The sequence below is a fragment of the Henckelia pumila genome, chromosome 4 (genome assembly GCF_033568475.1).
Source record: "Henckelia pumila isolate YLH828 chromosome 4, ASM3356847v2, whole genome shotgun sequence".
NCBI lineage: Eukaryota > Viridiplantae > Streptophyta > Magnoliopsida > Lamiales > Gesneriaceae > Henckelia > Henckelia pumila.
The window spans coordinates 62359151-62379079 of record NC_133123.1 but is presented as its reverse complement, the minus strand read 5'-3'; the positions used below and the strand labels follow the sequence as shown (position 1 = coordinate 62379079).

At 39.9% G+C, this 19929-nt stretch overlaps 1 protein-coding gene and 1 non-coding gene across 2 annotated transcripts; one reads left to right on the top strand and one right to left on the bottom strand.

Annotated features, from left to right (window-relative positions):
- The first annotated feature begins 979 nt into the window (after positions 1-979).
- LOC140861072 (uncharacterized) lies at positions 980-1726 on the top strand. The gene has a single exon (XM_073264075.1). It carries the CDS (start codon positions 980-982, stop codon positions 1724-1726), a length of 747 nt encoding a protein of 248 aa, XP_073120176.1.
- Positions 1337-1443, bottom strand: LOC140870157 (small nucleolar RNA R71). Its single transcript, XR_012147133.1, has one exon. It is a non-coding gene; the product is annotated as a small nucleolar RNA R71 (small nucleolar RNA).
- Positions 1727-19929: the final 18203 nt, after the last annotated feature.

Genomic DNA, 19929 nt, shown 5'->3' with positions numbered 1-19929 from the left:
GATTTCTCTTTATACTAGTATTTGATTTTATTGCGGTTTATTATTCTATGTTGAGGAATAGCCAACTTTAGCATAGATTCGTAAGTTGTGAATTTCTATCGAGAGATAGATTCATGATTAGGACGAGTGATAAAATTCATGGACTTAAAATATGCATAGAGATATGATATTTAGTACATGTTGATAACCATAGACCACCAGGTTGAAAGTTGAAGAAATTCAAAGAACGCAAAGCAATCGGTAATGATAAATAATTGAAGAGATTTAATTGTTTCATTAACTTGATTTAGATTGGCATAAACTCGAGAGAGAGTGTCGATGCATCAGGAATTTCTGTCAAATTTATGTGTATTAAAGTAAGATTCAATCGTCCAGTTCAATTAGGGAGAAGGTGAACCGAAGTTTCAACAAAATCCTTTAATATTATCTTTTTCGATCTTGAAAAGCTGGTTTTGTTATTTTCATTAATTCTAGTTATTTAAGTTGAGTTCATTAGTAATAAATTTCAGTTACAATCAATCATCAAATTTTCGTTACTTTGGATAGAGAAATAAAATAATTGAGTTATTGTGACATAGTCCCTGAGGACGATACTTGTACTATGTACACTTTTCTATAACTTGAGTCGTGCAATTGCGATAATATTGAGCATAAAAAAGAGATAATTATATTGATTTTAAGTGTTGGTATTTTCTCGATCAAGTTTTTGGCGCCGTTGCCGAGGATTATTGATTACTTTGATTTATCTTATTTAATTTTCTCTACTTCAATTTTAATCACTATTTTCATCTGTGACCTGTAGGATTATCTTGCAGTGCATGCAACATTCACCTGAATCAGAACTCTTGTTTTTTATCCAAAAATTGAAAAAACTTTTCGAAGGAGAAGAAGGAAACAAAAAAAAGACACGGTAAAACAAGAACGACTACGTGGAGATGGAGAGGCTGAGAATAATGCACCGCCTGTATACAGATCCATGATGGATAGCACCTTTCCATCCATCAAAAATGCCAGAACAAGCATCATCAGGCCAACCATAGCAGCAAATCAGTTTGAAATAAAGTCTGCTATCATTCAAATGGTGCAAAACACAGTCCAGTTTTGTGGGATGACAATCGATGACCCATATGCTCACCTGACAAATTTTCTAGAAATCTGTGACACTTTCAAGATGCAGGGAGTTTTTGATGACTCTATTCGTTTGAATTTTTTCACTTTTTCGTTACGAGATAAGGCTAAAGCATGGCTAACGAATCTACCTGCAGGTTCCATCACCACTTCGGATGATCTCGCCAAAGCTTTCCTCACCAAATACTTTCCACCATCTAAATTTATGAAACTAAGAGCTGACATCACAACCTTTCCTCAAGGAGAACAGAAAACACTATATGAAGCATGGGAGCGCTACAAAGATCTATTGAGGAGATGCCCACACCACCAACTACCAGACGGTCTTGTGGTACAAACTTTTTATTATGGTCTTCCTCACTCAAATCGCACCATGTTAGATGCAGCTTCAGGTGGTAATTTGTTACGAAAATCACCGGAAGATGGATATGAGTTAATTGAGGATATGGCATCCAGTAGCTATCACCCTCAATCCGACAGGAATGCAGCCAGGAGATCCGCAGGAATTCATCAAGTAGATGCATTCACCTCAGTAGCAGGTCAGCTTGAGGTGATGAATAAAAGAATTGAAGAATTATCATATCTCTATGCATATTAAGTCCATGAATTTTATCACTCGTCCTAATCATGAATCTATATCTCGATATCAATTCACAACTTATGAATCTATGCTAAAGTTAGCTATTTCTCAACATAGAATAATAAACCGCAATAAAATCAAATACTAGTATAAAGAGAAATCAATTCGTCCAACAAATTCAATCACATAAACATGTTTCGGGATTAGGATCCCATAAATTACAACAAAAGAGCATTTAGATACTACAACTCATAATAAAATTCAATCTATCAAAGTTTTCAACATAAAAATCCAGAAATTTCGAAGAAGAAAGACTCCCAACGAGAAGAAGAAGTCTTCAATCTTCAGCAGCCGCCTCCGCCTCAATTCTCTGTGTATCAAACCCTTAAAACGTCTGAAAATATTCTATATATAGTGCCCCTCAGAGTCCTTTCCAAATAAAACTCTCGGAATAAAATTTTCCAAAATGCGGGCGCTCGGTCTGCTATTTTCTATCGACCGAGCGCTGGGAAATCTGTTGGAAAACTGGCGAGTTCCCAGACCAATTACGATTGATACCCGGTGCAGCGGAAGTTTAAAAATTTTTCATGGAACGTTTCCATGGTATGGGTATCAACCGTTCATCGATTGAATTACGTGTGTGTAAAATTTAAATAACAATTAAATAAATTTTACCTCAAATCTCGCAACGAGATTAATGGACACCAACAGAACAATTCTGCTCTTGTTGTCTCTCCCTGGAACCGATGAACGCCTTCAATCAGGTCCACGAACAGAGGTTTAATCCCTCTGATAGATTGCACTAGAAAATCTATCAGAAGTTTTCTGCGAAGAGAATACACGAATTTGATTCGTTATTCCTGACTGCAATTCAAAATCACAGACCGGAATTTCTCGGGCAGAGTGAAGGGGGGCGGCCGAAATATGTTTGAGAGAGAGGGTAGGGTTTTCGAAAATTGCTCTCAAAATATGACCTGTTGTGTGTAATTTCTGTACTGAAATAACTTATTTATAATGCAGGCCACTAACACCTTAGGGCCCATTAGTCATAAGCTGGGGCCCGACAAGCAAAGCCCGCTCGTTCAGAAATTAATATAAAATTCATCGTGACTCCGATTGATGAAACGATTTCACCAATGTGCACAGAAACCATTTCTGCACGTTTTAAAGTCAAAATAAATTTTCCTGAATCCGAATTCAGTGGTTTCCAAAAATGTCCATCCCTATGTCATTTTAGGAAATCCTACTCCCTTACTCTTATTTAAGAAGTCCAACTCCTTAGTTCATTAAATTTAACTCTTTAAATTTAACTATCTCAACGGGGATTAAAACTCCATTACACTGTGTGACCCTCAATGGTTCAGGGATACAGCTAGCCGTGGGCTCACAACTCCTTGTGACTCGGAACAACACTTTCCGACTTGCCCAACGAATCATGGTAAAGCGCCTAGCAACATCGCCCCATGATTCCCTAGGTATCACTGATAGTGCCTACAAGAACCAGTAGATTTTGGTTAGCGTACAGTACGGTCCCTTCATCCATATATCCCGATCGAATCAACAACCATTGGTATATCGAGAGTCGCTCAAGATTCGATAACTATGCAATGCATCTTGAAGATCAAATTAGTGACATCGCATGTGCTACTAAGAAACCATTTCTTAAATCACATCAAGTACTCTGGCCAGAGATTTGTCACACTAATATCTCCTCAGATCGCATAGGATATCCACACTCGCAAGTATGTGGTGAATCCTTGACAACAATGCATTGACTCCTATATGTGTCGTAACTGTACCCAATCTCGACACCTGATGACCCCCTCAGAGTCGGTAAACGAGTCAAAGCACAGTACTAGCATATAGAGTCTCCATGATGTTTCAAGTCGTAAGGACTAATGGTGTACAACCAAAACCGCGGACTTTATCCACTCGATAAGTGATAACCACTTGGAAAGTCCGGATAGGGTAGTTCGACTATTCATCCTATGAATATCCATTTGCATGCTTCGAACATCTCCATGTTCCCTACCAATGAAACGTGGTACTCCGCATCGCAAATGCTAGTCTCAAACTCGAGCGATCCTTATCCTTATTATCGGACGGCTCAATCGACTAGGAACGGTTTTAGAATATACAGTGACTATAAGATGTATTTCATGATAGACATCTCCATGTTCTACCACATCTTACATACACTATAGTATATTCAAGGTCTTTATCAAAACAACAATAGTATATCACAATATAACAATATGAAGTAATATAAAGTCATTGCCATAAAAGTGTAAATAATATTAAACAAAAGATTGTTTATACAAAGAGTCAACAAAGCCCATAGCCACACAGTTGGCTCACTGGGCACCCACTCTTACAATCTCCCACTTGCCCTATAGCCAACTAGTCATACTACGTAGACCCATTGCTTCGCGATGTTTGTCAAACAATGGTCCTGGCAAAGGCTTAGTAAGTGGATCAGCGATATTGTCTGCAGAGGCCACTCGTTCGACACTGATGTCTCCTCTTTCCACAATCTCCCGGATTATGTGGTATTTCCTCAGTACGTGTTTGGATCTTTGATGAGACCTTGGTTCCTTTGCTTGAGCAACGGCACCCGTGTTGTCGCAGTACACCGGGACTGGACCAACAAATTCAGGAATGACGCCCAACTCTTGGACGAAATTCCTCATCCAAACGGCCTCTTTAGCAGCAGCTGATGCTGCAATGTATTCAGCCTCAGTGGTGGAATCCGCTGTGGTGTCCTGCTTGGAACTCTTCCAAGAGACAGCACCGCCATTGAGCATGAACACAAATCCAGAGGTTGACTTCGAGTCATCCACATCACTTTGGAAGCTAGAGTCGGTATAGCCTTCCAGTTTGAGTTCTCGTCCTCCATAAACCATGAACATATTCTTAGTCCTTCGCAAGTACTTAAGAATGTCCTTCACGGCTTTCCAATGCATCTGACCAGGATTAGACTGATATCTGCTCGTGACACTCAGAGCAAATGCTACATCCGGTCTGGTAGATATCATCCCATACATGATACTACCTATAGCTGACGCATATGGTACATGTGTCATATTCTCTATCTCTGCATCAGTCTTGGGACACATAGACTTGGATAGAGAAACTCCATGACACATGGGTAGATGTCCTCTCTTGGACCCATCCATTGAAAACCGTTTCAATATGGTATCGATGTAGGTTGATTGAGTGAGTCCTATCATTCTCTTAGATCTATCCCTATAGATCTGTATCCCAAGAATGTAGGATGCCTCACCCAAATCCTTCATCGAAAATCTACCTGATAACCATATCTTTGTTGACTGCAACATCCCTACATCATTCCCAATGAGTAGGATGTCATCAACATAAAGTACTAAGAATGTCACCGCATCCTTAACTACTTTCTTGTACACGCAAGGTTCCTCCGGGTTCTTGATGAAACCAAAGTCTTTAATTGTTTCATCAAATTTCTGGTTCCAACTTCTTGATGCTTGTTTTAGACCATAAATTGATCTCTGAAGCTTGCATACCTTATGCTCGCTTCCCATGGATGTGTACCCCTCAGGCTGCTTCATATAGATTTCTTCCTTAATGTCTCCATTAAGAAAAGCAGTCTTCACATCCATTTGCCATATCTCATAGTCATACCATGCAGCTATGGCAATTAGGATTCTTATGGACTTGAACATTGCGACTGGTGAAAAAGTTTCATCATAGTCAACTCCTTGCCTTTGAGTATAACCTTTCGCCACCAATCGCGCCTTGTAGGTCAATACCTTACCATCAGGCCCAAGCTTTCTTTTGTAGATCCATTTACACCCTATTGGAACAATTCCATCGGGAGGATCCACTAAAGTCCAGACTTGGTTAGTATGCATCGAATCCAATTCTGATTGCATAGCTTCAAGCCATAAATTCGAATCCGCATCAGAAATTGCTTCCTTGAAGCTTCTTGGATCACATCCAATGTCGGGTTCATCTTGACCCTCTTCAAGAAGAAGACCATATCGAACTGGAGGTCTAGAAGTCCTCTCGGATCTTCTAGGTGCAGGCGTGTCCAGCAATGGTTCCTGAGGTGTGGGATCGTTATTTTGTATTTCGGGTTCTTCTCGAACTTCTTCGAGTTCCATCATCTCGCCTTTCTTATCCAATAAGAACTCCTTCTCCAAGAAGGTGGCATTCCGCGAAACAAACACCTTTGTTTCAGCAGGATAATAGAAATAATATCCGATTGAATTCTTCGGATACCCCACAAAATAACACAGGCTGGATCGACTATCCAACTTATCTCCCACTGTCCGCTTCACGTAAGCAGGACATCCCCAAATCCTCAAGTATGAATACTTAGGAGCTTTGCCATTCCATAACTCGTATGGTGTTTTGTCCACTGCTTTAGTGTGGACGTTATTCAACAACAATACCGCCGTTTCAAGCGCATAGCCCCAAAACGAAGGTGGAAGCTCAGTGAAGCTCATCATGGATCGAACCATGTCCAACAAAGTTCGATTACGACGCTCCGATACACCATTAAGTTGTGGTGTCATAGGAGGAGTCCACTGAGAGAGAATCCCATTCTCTTTCAGATAGTCCAAAAACTCGGTACTCAAGTATTCTCCACCTCGATCCGATCGAAGTGCTTTAATACTTTTACCTAGCTTGTTTTCTACTTCAGCCCTGAATTCTTTGAACTTTTCAAATGCTTCAGACTTATATTTCATTAAATATAAATACCCATACCTTGAATAATCATCAGTAAAGGTAATGAAGTAGGTGTGGCCATGTTGAGTCCCTACTCTAAATGGACCACAAACATCTGTATGGATCAAATCCAACAGATTTTGACTACGTTCAGGCTTCCCCTTAAAAGGAGATTTAGTCATTTTCCCTTTTAGGCAGGATTCACAAGTAGGTAGAGAGTTAATATCAGACATATCAAACATGCCCTCTCCCACTAGCTTGTTCATCCTCCTTGAGGAAATATGACCTAGTCTAGCGTGCCAAAGGTTTGCCGGGTTTTGACTATCGATTTTCCTTTTGTTTGTTGTTGCCGGTTTGTCAATACAATTCACTGGAACGTCTTTTAGTTTTAAATTGTATAGATCGTTTTCAAGTTGTCCATTTCCAATTAAACATTCATTCTTGTAAATACTGCAAATCCCATTCACAAAATTACAAGAATAACCATCTCTATCAAGCATAGAAATAGAAATAATGTTTTTAATTAAATCTGGCACAAATAAAACATCTCTCAACAATAATTTAAAACCATTCTGCAAAATCAAACAAACATCTCCAATGGCCGTAGCTTCAACTCTGGAACCATTCCCGAGCCTCAGCTGGGTCTCACCCATTCTAAGCCTGCGACTTCTTGTCATCACCTGCAAATCATTGCAAATGTGAGAACCACATCCGGTATCCAATACCCAAGAAGTTGTATTAAGTGACATGTTTATTTCGATATAGAACATACCCTTTGCAGTTCCCAACTGCTCAAGATACTCCTTGCAGTTGCGCTTCCAATGACCCGGCTTCTTGCAGTAATGGCAAACATCCTTGGATTTTCCATCGTTTGAAGCCTTTGTCTTTTGCTTCTTCTCGGGTTCCACTTTCTTGGGTGGGGCAGAACGTTTCTTGCCCTTCATACTTGGCCCCTTCTTAGCAGAAGATGAGGAGCCCACCAAGAAAGCTGGCTTATCCTTCTTAAGTGTGGATTCATATGTAACGAGCATATTGACCATCTCTTCAAGGGTGGCCTCTATCTTGTTCATATTAAAATTTATCACGAATCCATCAAATGAAGAAGGAAGAGATAGAAGCAGCAAGTCCACATTGAGTTCATGCTCCAACACCAAATCAAGGGTCGCTAACTTCTGTATGAGCCAAATCACTCGTACCCCATGATCACGGACCGAAGTCCCTTCACGCATGCGGCACGTCATCAACTCCTTAACAGTAGAGAACCTTTCAGCCCTCGACTGAGCCCCAAAAAGTTCCTTGAGTTGCGTGTGAATGTCAGCAGCATTCACCGTGTCCTCAAATCGCCTCTGGAGTTCATCAGACATCGAGGCTTGCATATAGCATTTGGTCTTGATGTCATGGTCACACCATGCATCAAGTTTGGCCAATTCCTCCGGACTTATGTCAGCTGGTGCTTCCTTCGGAGGTGCTTTCTCTAACACGTAGAGCATTTTCTCCGAAGTTAAGACAATCTTCAACTTCCGGAACCATTCCGTATAGTTGGCGCCAGTCAGCTTGTTTTGTTCGAGGATCGAGAATAAAGGATTTCGCGAATTCATTGTGTGAAATACTGAAAAGGAAAAACAGACATATATCAATGATTGTTTAACAATTTACTAAGACATAAAATAGGCGAATTTAATTTTATGAATCTCACTCCCACTATTTTAACGATTTCACCACCCTCTAGTGAAAACGGGAAACTTTTTCCTTAGTGAGAACATGGAGTCCAATTGACAAACTTATGGTCCCGAATAATATCAGCCAACCATAATTCTCAAAAGGTAGAGCCCAATTGCTTCCAAAGCAACCCCCATGTATTTACCTCATGTCCAATAAGGGCCCAATAATATGACGCCGTTTAAAGTGACATGTCAAGATGACCCATCAATATTAAGTTGTGATGGACGGTCGCCATGTGGATCCCCCAATAATATGAGCCGATCCCATGGGAGTTCCACCCAACTTACAACATTTGTCGATCCAATGTACAGCTTTCCGACGAACGGGCCCCCCCAATAATATGAGCCGGACCGTATCCGCGGGTAGCATCACATACATTGACCGTTGATGGAAGGTAGGAACATTTAAACAATATTTAAATTTCCTTTATTTATCTTGATATAAATTTTAAATCATATTTAAAATGAGGGATTTTATTTATAAAAATATTTGTCTCATCATTTTTAATTTATTGCATGCATTGCCGGATTCACGCAATTTATGTCTAAACATGCATACAATCATAATATCACATATTATTTAGGATGATCGATTCCATTTCTAATTGACCCGTGGTTGCCAATCACGGGTCTTACTCCAATCCTAGGTAATATGCAGTATGCAAATGCAATCCTATTACATATGCTTCCAATTTACATTTCTTCAGTCTTCATTGTCTGCTGGGCCCACCATCTTCAAATCTTGATCTCCCACTAAATCTAATGTATTTACAATTAAATAACAATGACAAGTAGGGGATACATTTTTAGGGGGTGGGAACGGGCTATAAACCAAGCCCACTTTTATTACATATGACATTCATATCGGGCCATAAACCAGGCCCATTAATAAAACCAACAACAATAAAGACAAAATGTAAATTCCTAACATACACCTACAAAATTGGTCATGGCAATCGATCATCCTTATCCAATAACATTTAATTCAAAATTAATTTATTGGATAACATGCTGTGGCAATTCAAATTTAAACAAGATAAAATCATATTTTATATATAAAATCACATTTCACATATAAAATCATATTTTATCTCCATATCAAATAAAATCATATTTTATCTATAAAATCCAATTTTACAAATAAAATCATATTTTATCTAATATATCATAAGATCATATCTTATCATCAATTGTACCAAAATAATTGATTTCAAAATTCAATTTACGGATAAAATATTAAAATTTTCCAAGAATTCAAATTTATCCAAAATCAATTTTAAAATTTACGGACTCGAACAATTCGATCCGAAATCTCGTGAACCAATCAAAAACAATTTTTGACCGGACCAAAAATAAAATTTTAAATATTAAAATTAATAAAAAAATTAAAAATTAATTTTTCCCGCGGGCCACCCGGGACACTCCCGGGTCGGCCCGCACCCGGGGCGCGGGCCGGGGGCAGCCCGGCTGCCCCCTTAGGGCAGCGCCTGGCGCTGCCCTGGGCGGCGCCGAGCGCCGCCCTGCGCAGCGCCCAGCGCTGCGCTGGGCAGCGCCGAGCGCCGCCCCTGGGCAGCGCCGAGCGCTGCCCTGCGCAGCGCCCAGCGCTGCGCTGGGCAGCGCACAGCGCTGCCCTGGGCGGCGCCGTGCGCCGCCCTGGGCGGCGACGGTCGCCGCCTTGGGCGGCGCTGTGCGCCCCCTTTGGGCGGCGCCGTGTGCCGCCCGGGGCAGCAACAATTGCTGCCCCACCGGGCAGCGATCCAATCGCTGCCCGGGTTTTGCCCCGAAAAAAATTTTTTTTTTTATTAAAAATATTTATTTTGTTTCATAAACCGAGACTCAAAAATTTTGTACAATTGATTATTCAATCGATTGATCTGAGCAACCTGGCTCTGATACCACTGTTGGAAAACTGGCGAGTTCCCAGACCAATTACGATTGATACCCGGTGCAGCGGAAGTTTAAAAATTTTTCATGGAACGTTTCCATGGTATGGGTATCAACCGTTCATCGATTGAATTACGTGTGTGTAAAATTTAAATAACAATTAAATAAATTTTACCTCAAATCTCGCAACGAGATTAATGGACACCAACAGAACAATTCTGCTCTTGTTGTCTCTCCCTGGAACCGATGAACGCCTTCAATCAGGTCCACGAACAGAGGTTTAATCCCTCTGATAGATTGCACTAGAAAATCTATCAGAAGTTTTCTGCGAAGAGAATACACGAATTTGATTCGTTATTCCTGACTGCAATTCAAAATCACAGACCGGAATTTCTCGGGCAGAGTGAAGGGGGGCGGCCGAAATATGTTTGAGAGAGAGGGTAGGGTTTTCGAAAATTGCTCTCAAAATATGACCTGTTGTGTGTAATTTCTGTACTGAAATAACTTATTTATAATGCAGGCCACTAACACCTTAGGGCCCATTAGTCATAAGCTGGGGCCCGACAAGCAAAGCCCGCTCGTTCAGAAATTAATATAAAATTCATCGTGACTCCGATTGATGAAACGATTTCACCAATGTGCACAGAAACCATTTCTGCACGTTTTAAAGTCAAAATAAATTTTCCTGAATCCGAATTCAGTGGTTTCCAAAAATGTCCATCCCTATGTCATTTTAGGAAATCCTACTCCCTTACTCTTATTTAAGAAGTCCAACTCCTTAGTTCATTAAATTTAACTCTTTAAATTTAACTATCTCAACGGGGATTAAAACTCCATTACACTGTGTGACCCTCAATGGTTCAGGGATACAGCTAGCCGTGGGCTCACAACTCCTTGTGACTCGGAACAACACTTTCCGACTTGCCCAACGAATCATGGTAAAGCGCCTAGCAACATCGCCCCATGATTCCCTAGGTATCACTGATAGTGCCTACAAGAACCAGTAGATTTTGGTTAGCGTACAGTACGGTCCCTTCATCCATATATCCCGATCGAATCAACAACCATTGGTATATCGAGAGTCGCTCAAGATTCGATAACTATGCAATGCATCTTGAAGATCAAATTAGTGACATCGCATGTGCTACTAAGAAACCATTTCTTAAATCACATCAAGTACTCTGGCCAGAGATTTGTCACACTAATATCTCCTCAGATCGCATAGGATATCCACACTCGCAAGTATGTGGTGAATCCTTGACAACAATGCATTGACTCCTATATGTGTCGTAACTGTACCCAATCTCGACACCTGATGACCCCCTCAGAGTCGGTAAACGAGTCAAAGCACAGTACTAGCATATAGAGTCTCCATGATGTTTCAAGTCGTAAGGACTAATGGTGTACAACCAAAACCGCGGACTTTATCCACTCGATAAGTGATAACCACTTGGAAAGTCCGGATAGGGTAGTTCGACTATTCATCCTATGAATATCCATTTGCATGCTTCGAACATCTCCATGTTCCCTACCAATGAAACGTGGTACTCCGCATCGCAAATGCTAGTCTCAAACTCGAGCGATCCTTATCCTTATTATCGGACGGCTCAATCGACTAGGAACGGTTTTAGAATATACAGTGACTATAAGATGTATTTCATGATAGACATCTCCATGTTCTACCACATCTTACATACACTATAGTATATTCAAGGTCTTTATCAAAACAACAATAGTATATCACAATATAACAATATGAAGTAATATAAAGTCATTGCCATAAAAGTGTAAATAATATTAAACAAAAGATTGTTTATACAAAGAGTCAACAAAGCCCATAGCCACACAGTTGGCTCACTGGGCACCCACTCTTACAATATCCACCAACTTTCTTCCCGTTTTCTTGAGCACGCGCTCGGTCTGCTCTTTTCTACCGACCGAGTGCTCCACTTCCTTCAATCTTTCTGCCTCTCCAATTTATGCTTGCGCTCGGTCTGCTAAATCCTGCAGACCGAGCGCACCTCCTTATGAATCCCAAAATTAGGATTTTTCTAATTTTCCTGACAAATTAACCATTAATCAATAGGAGTGAACAAAACACACAGAAATACACTAAAACGCAACAAGAATAAATTAAACTAAACAAAATGACACAAAACTAATGCTAAACACATAAAAATCAAGCAATAAAACACACCGAAACGATTCCTATCAACCTCCCCAAACTAACCTTTTGCTTGCCCTCAAGCAAAATAAGTGACAAAACTAAATGTAAACATAACACAACCACTATGAATAAACTCATATTTTCCAAGCCTCAGAAAAATTCATTTCAAATCATAAACAATCTCAGAGTGCCCTTCAGATGTCATGTGAACGTGAGTGTGTGGGTAGTGGCCACAATGTCATACACCTCGAAGAAACTCAATTTACTTGGGCTATAAGATCTAAGTGATAAATCAGGGTAAAACTACCTTGTAAACACCCGTTCTCTCAGTTATGTCTCCACCTTTTCACCTCCTTCGGAATTTGCAGAAAATGATCCATAGATATTAGTTACGCACCACCGGATTTTACATCCGGTAAATTTATAATATCATTTGGTCCGCAAACTTAGCTATGATTTTAGGATTAGAATTTCCATCCCAAATCAAGCCCGGATGAAATTCTAAAAATTGATTTCATACCCCATTTAACCCGAAGACTTAGCTATAACTTTGATAAGATTCCGATTTCAATCCCCTCGTCTATAGCCCGGATGGAGTATTTTTGTTAAAAATTTGTATTTCTTTTTGCAAGAAATAAGTTTTTTTTTCATGCCTCATTTAACCCGCAGACTTAGCTTTAATTTAGGAAGTAGGATTTCAATCCCTAAATAAAGCCCGGATGAAACATTAAATTAAAAAAAAAAATCCGGGTGCGCTATGAATCATTCACTTTTCCAAACTCATCAGTGGTTAGTAGAGTTAACCGAAATTACAAAGTATTCAATCGAGTTCGAAAAACCCTTAGGGCCGTGCAATGATCTAACCACTGAAACTTCGTCTTTCTTAGTACACTTCACTAGTTAAACTATAGTGCAATGAAATATTCACACTCAATCCAAAGGTCACAATTATTTCAATTTTTTTTTCAACATTTTCTTCCTACGCATCATCACTGGATTTTATCAATTCATCCATATATAGCATGCATTACACAACACACAACAAAAGACGCATACAAAATACATGAAAACATAAAAGACACCCTCCCTAAACTAGAAACAAGCATGGTCATCAATGCTAAACAAACGAAAAACGAACCTAAAAGCATGGAGAAAAACAAACAGAACTAAAGAGGCACAACACACACAAGAAACAAAATAAACGAAAACAAAACACTCCCCTGATCATTGGTCCTCATCGTCGCCAGCGGCCTCGTCATCTGAATCATTAGGCAGATTATGGCGGAGAGCAGCGTATTGGAAATGGAATGGAGGTGGATATGGTGGTGGAGTAGGAATGGCAGCAAGGTCCAACCCGGCATGAGAGATTAACCCTTGAAGCATAGCGTTCTGTGACTCCAAGTGGGCAAAAGTGACGTTTTGGCATTCATTCTGATATTGAGCTCAGGCATACAATTCATTGATCGTCTCGGTAGCAGGGCGAATACTGGGCATTGGTTTGGGTACATGGCTCGAAGAAGTACCGGCCCAGGAACTTGCCTGCCCCTGCGATGTGAACTCTTGCAATCTGAAAGTTCGCTTTGTCTTCACAAGTGAATGGTCCACATCCTGCATTGGATGTTGTCATTCTTCGTCGTCTCGCACTACAATTCCAGCTTGCACACAGAGTGCGGAAACTATAGACGGGAAAAATATGACAATATTCGGTGAGCGGATGGACGTGTACAACTCCTTGTTGATGATTTTTCCGACATTGATTGGCCAGTGTTTGTGCAAGGCAAACAACAACAACGCCCTGCTCATCACCACGACGTGCGTGTCGGACACCGACATCATCCTGTGAGTTAGAATCGCATACCACAATGTCGATTCCATTTTCAATAAACTTTTCTTTAAACGGCACAAATTTGACCGAGTCCTTCCAAACATTCCCATCATAGCACAGTTCAGCAGAGACAAGATTATAATCCGGGTTAGTCTTAAACTCTTGGAATTGGCTATCGTCGACCTCTGGTGTTTGCAATAAAGCATTAATAGTTTCAGGGTCGAAAGAGACTAACTTACCCCGCACAAAGGCTTTGTTATCTATTCGTTCAGGGGCGTTAGCATAGAATTCCCACACCAAAGGTACGACGACCGCTTGAGGTTGGCGGCAGAACTCGGTCCATCCACGCTCAGTGATGCCGAGGGCGATAGTGAGATTCTCGGATAGATCTATGCATCTCTTGGGAATCGGAGTCCGGTTAATCTTTGCGGCTTCATATCGTGATTTCGCCTCCATGGAGACAAACTTTCCATCGATAATGGAGGAGGATGAAGAAGAGACACGAGAGAAGGCAATCTTTACTCTCTTAGGACCCATCTTGAACAAAATCAGGGAAATCAGAGAGAGGTACCTGCGAATTGGATGAGAAGAACTGAAGAGTAAAAAGTTTGAAACAAAATAAATTAGACTAAAAGAGAGCTAAGAGAGTAGTTCTCAATTTAGAGTTTAGAGCTCGACTGTTCTCCTACCCAAACTAGTCTTGGTCAGTCAGTATGGTGATGATTGGCGTTGAGTCGACATCACACCCACATAGTGTTTCAGCCTCTGAGCATTGACCGTGAAAGACTCATTTCTTGCATCCTTTATTTCAATGGCCCCCGATGAATACACCTTAGTGATTTTGTAAGGACCGGACCACCTAGACTTCAACTTCCCAGGAAAGCTTGGAGTTAAACAAAAGAACTGCTTCTCTTTACTTAAATTCTCTTTGGCGAATGCGTCGGTCATGTATTCTCTTGGTCCTTTATTTGTATGACACCGCCATATCGTATGCTTGATCTCTAAATTCATCTAATTGGTTCAGCTCAAGCAATCTCTTCTCACCTGCAGCAGCATATTAAAAATTTAATGATTTGATATCCCAATATGCTCTATGCTCTAACTCAACTTGTAAATGACATGCCTTACCAAACAACAGTCTATATGGGGAGGTGACTATAGGAGTTTTAAAATCAGTCCTATAGGCCCATATTGCATCGTCAAGTCAAAGTGTCCAATCCTTTCTATTTGTACTCACACCTTTTTCCAAAATTTGCTTAATTTCTTGATTGTACACTTCTACTTGATCACTTGTTTGTGGATGATAAGGAGTAGAAACTTTGTGATTGACACCATATTTCTTCAAAAATTTTTCGAAGAGTTTGTTGCAAAAGTGGGTGCCACCATCACTAATAATTGCACGGGGTGTACCAAACCAATTAAAAATGTTTTTCTTTAAAAATTTTGGGACCACCAGTGCATCATTAGTTACACAAGCTTCTTCTTCCACCCATTTAGAAAAATAATCGACGGCGACCAAAATGTATTTTTTTTGTAAAAGAGTTTGGAAATGGTCCCATGAAGTCGATTCCCCACACATCAAATATCTCACATTCAATAATATTATTCAATGGAATTTCATGACGATTTGAGATATTACATGTCCGCTGACATCGATCGCACTCAATGACAAAAGACCGCGCATTTTTTAAAATATTGGGCCAATAAAACCCACATTCAAGTACCTTAGCTGCCGTCTTTATTGGCCCAGCATGGCCACCTACCTCACGGTCATGACAATGACTGAGGATACTTTTCATCTCTCCTTCCGCCACACATCTCCGAATCATAGAGTCAGCACAAAGTTTAAACAAGAAAGGTTCTTCCCAAAAATAATGGTTTACATCTGACAGAAACTTTTTCTTTTGATGAAAAGACAAGTTATGTGGGAGTGTGCCCGTGACCAAGGGGAGTTTTCTATGACAAACAACTTTTCATCAGGGAACCAATCATCTATGTCCTCAGTATCATTCTGTGCACAATCAGGAATGCATTCTAGTCTAGACAAGTGATCAGCGACAACATTTTCTACTCTTTTTTTATCCTTTATCTCTAAGTCAAATTCTTGTAAGAGCAGGATCCACCTAATCAACCTAGGGTTTGCATCTTTTTTAGCCAATAGGTGTCTTATTGCAGAGTGATTAGTGTATAAAGTGATTTTTGAAAGTACAAGGTATGAGTTAAACTTATCAAGTGAAAAAACTACAGATAGCAACTCCTTTTCAGTGGTAGCATAATTCAATTGAGCCTCATTCAAGGTTTTTCTAGAATAGTAAATAGTACGGAATACCTTGTCTATCCTCTAGCCAAGTACAACTCCAACAGCCGAGTCGCTGGCGTCACACATCACCTCAAATGGAAGATCCCAATCTGGCGAGGTCACCACTGGTGCAGTCACCAATCTTTCTCTCAGAAATTCAAACGCCTGTAAACAAATGGAATCAAAATTAAAAGGTGTATCTTTCACAAATAAAGAAGACAGAGGTTTTGCAATTTTTGAAAAATCTTTAATGAATCGCCGATAAAACCCGAGCGCCCAAAAATACCTCAACTCTCTGTTTTACTTAAAAGAGGGTGCGCTCGATCTGCAAAATCATGCCGACCGAGCGCATCGCGCAGATGTAGATTTTAAAAAGCCCCGATCCCCTTTCCTTTATTTTTTCTTTCTTTCCTCTTCTTATTTCAAGCCCTACGCCGCCTCCTCTTATCCTTATTTATCACTTCTTCTCATCCAATTCCCAGGTACCTCTCTCTGATTTCCCTGATTTTGTTCAATATGGGTCCTAAGAGAGGAAATATTGCCTCCTCTTGTGCCTCTTCTTCATCCTCCACCATTATCGATGGAAAGTTCGTCTCCATGGAGGCGAAAGAACGATATGAAGCCGCAAAGATTAACTGGACTCCGATTCCCGAGAGAGGCATAGATCTATCCAAGAATCTCACTATCGCCCTCGACATCACTGAGCGTGGATGGACCGAGTTCTGCTGCGAACCTCAAGCGGCCGTCGTACCTTTGTTGCGGGAATTCTATGCTAATGCCCCTGAACGAACAGATAACAAAGCCTTTGTGCGGGGTAAGTTAGTCTTTTTCGACCCTGAAACTATTAATGCTTTATTGAAAACACCGGAGGTCGACAATATCCAATTCCAAGTATTAAAGGCTAACCCGGATTATAATCTTGTCTCTGCTGAACTGTGCCATGATGGGAATGTTTGGAAGGACTCGGTCAAATTTGTTTCGTTTAAAGAAAAGTTTTTGAAAATGAAATCGGCATTGTGGTATGCGTTTCTCACTCACAGGATGATGTCGGTGTCCCACAAGCACGTCGTGGTGATGAGCAGGGCGTTGTTGTTGTTTGCCTTGCACAAACATTGGCCAATCAATGTCGTAAAATCATCAACAAGGAGTTGTACACGTCCATCCGCTCACCAAATATTGGCATATTTTTCCCGTCTATAGTTTCCGCACTCTGTGTGCAAGCTGGAATTGTAGTGCGAGACGACGAAGAATGGCAACATCCAATGCAGGGTGTGGACCATTCACTTGTGAAGACAAAGCGAACTTTCAGATTGCAGGAGTTCACATCGCAGGGGCAGGCAAGTTCCGGGGCCGGTACTTCTTCGAGCCATGTACCAAATGCTACCAAGATGACCAATGAATTGTATGCCTGGGCTCAATATCAGAATGAATGCCAAAACGTCACTTTTGCCCACTTGGAGTCACAGAACGCTATGCTTTGAGGGTTAATCTCTCATGCCGGGTTGGACCGTGCGGCCTTACCTATTCCACCACCATATCCAGCTCCATTCCATTTCCAATATGCTGCTCTCCGCCATAATGCTCCATTCTATTTCCAATACGCTGCTCTCCGCCATAATCTGCCTAATGATTCAGATGACGAGGCGCTGGAAAAAATGAGGACCAATGATCAGGGGAGTGTTTTGTTTTCGTTTATTTTGTTTATTGTGTGTGTTGTGCCTCTTTACTTCTGTTTGTTTTTCTCCATGCTTTTAGGTTCGTTTTTCGTTTGTTTAGCATTGAGGACCATGCTTGTTTCTAGTTTGGGGAGGGTGTCTTTTATGTTTTCATGTATTTTGTCTGCGTCTTTTGTTGTGTGTTGTGTAATGCATGCTATCTATGGATGAATTCATAAAAGTCAGTGATGATGCGTAGGAAGAAAATGTTGAAAAAAAAATTGAAATAATTGTGTCCATTGGATTGAGTGTGAATATTTCATTGCACTATAGTTTAACTAGTGAAGTGCACTAAGAAAGAAGAAGTTTCAGTGGTTAGATCATTGCACGACACTAAGGGTTTTTCGAACTCGATTGAATACTTTGTAATTTCGGTTAACTCTACTAACCACTAATGAGTTTATAAAAGTGAATGATTCATAGCGCACCCGAATTTATTTTTTTTAATTTTAATGTTCCATCCGGGCTTTATTTAGGGATTGAAATCCTACTTCCTAAATTAAAGCTAAGTGTGCAGGTTAAATGGGGCATGAAAAAAAAAACTGATTTCTTGCAAAAAGTAATCCAAATTTTTAACAAAAATACTCCATCCGGGCTATAGACGAGGGGATTAAAATCCGAATCCTATCAAAGTTATAGCTAAGTCTTCGGGTTAAATGGGGTATGAAAACAATTTTTAGAATTCCATCCGGGATTGATTTTGGATTAGAATTCTAATCCTAAAATCATAGCTAAGTTTGCGAACCAAATGGGATTATAAATTTACCGGATGCAAAATCCGGTGGTGCGTAACTAATATCTATGGATCATTTTCTACAAATTCCTAAGGAGGTAAAAAGGTGGAGACATAACTGAGAGAACGAGTGTTTACGAGGTAGATTTACCCTGATTTGTCACTTAGATCTTATAGCCCAAGTAAATTGAGTTTCTTCGAGGTGCATGACATTGGGGCCACTACTCACACACTCACGTTCACATGACATCTGAAGGGCACTCTGTGAATGTTTATGATTTGAAATGAATTTTCTGAGGCTTGGAAAATATGAGTTTATCCATAGTGGTTGTGTTTTGTGTTATGTTTGCATTTAGTTTTGTCACCTATTTTGCTTGAGGGCAAGCAAAATGTTAGTTTGGGGAGGTTGATAGGAGTCGTTTTGGTGTGTTTTATTGCTTGATTTTTATGTGTTTAGCATTAGTTTTGTGTCATTTTTTTTAGTTTAATTTACTCTTGATAAGAATCTTGGATGCATGAAAGGCAAACACGACTATATTAAAATTGTACCCTCAATTCAATAACAAAAAAATTCTATAATGTTGTCCCGATCTTTTGAACAAGTAAGTTTTCGGATATCCACCTCTAATTTACTTGAAATTAGCAACAGATAATCACGAGAAGAAAACAATTAATTACAACGAAATCTTCAGAAAACTTGTTTCTGACAATCCACGAAGATAATCAATTGACAAACGCCACAAAGTGGTTAAACTTTGATAAGTTTGATTTGATAAACAAAGCATAGTTTTGACATAATTCTAGAAAGAATTATAATTGATAAAAATCAATTTCCATAATTTTCAATCTATTGTATTGTATTCAATAATGAATGTATATGTTGTATTTATAATACAACTACAAAATAATAAAAGATAAAGCAAAATAATACAAAAGATATCAAAAGATATCATCTAAAAGTTTCCTAATAGACTTATAATACTCAAAATAATAAAATAATACACAAAAATCCAAAAACACACACTACACACCGAGTGTGTGTAAATCCCGTACCGGCGCCTTGGCGCTTGAAACTGGAGCCTAGGCTCTGAAGCTGTCCAAATTGTGCATTATTCTTGAAAAAATCATAATTCAAAATCTAGCCGTCGGATCAAGTTAGAATTTTAACCG

What these genes read in the sequence shown, in the direction of transcription:
- LOC140861072 (XM_073264075.1), top strand. Translation starts at nt 980, where the DNA reads ATGGATAGCACCTTTCCATCCATCAAAAATGCCAGAACAAGCATCATC.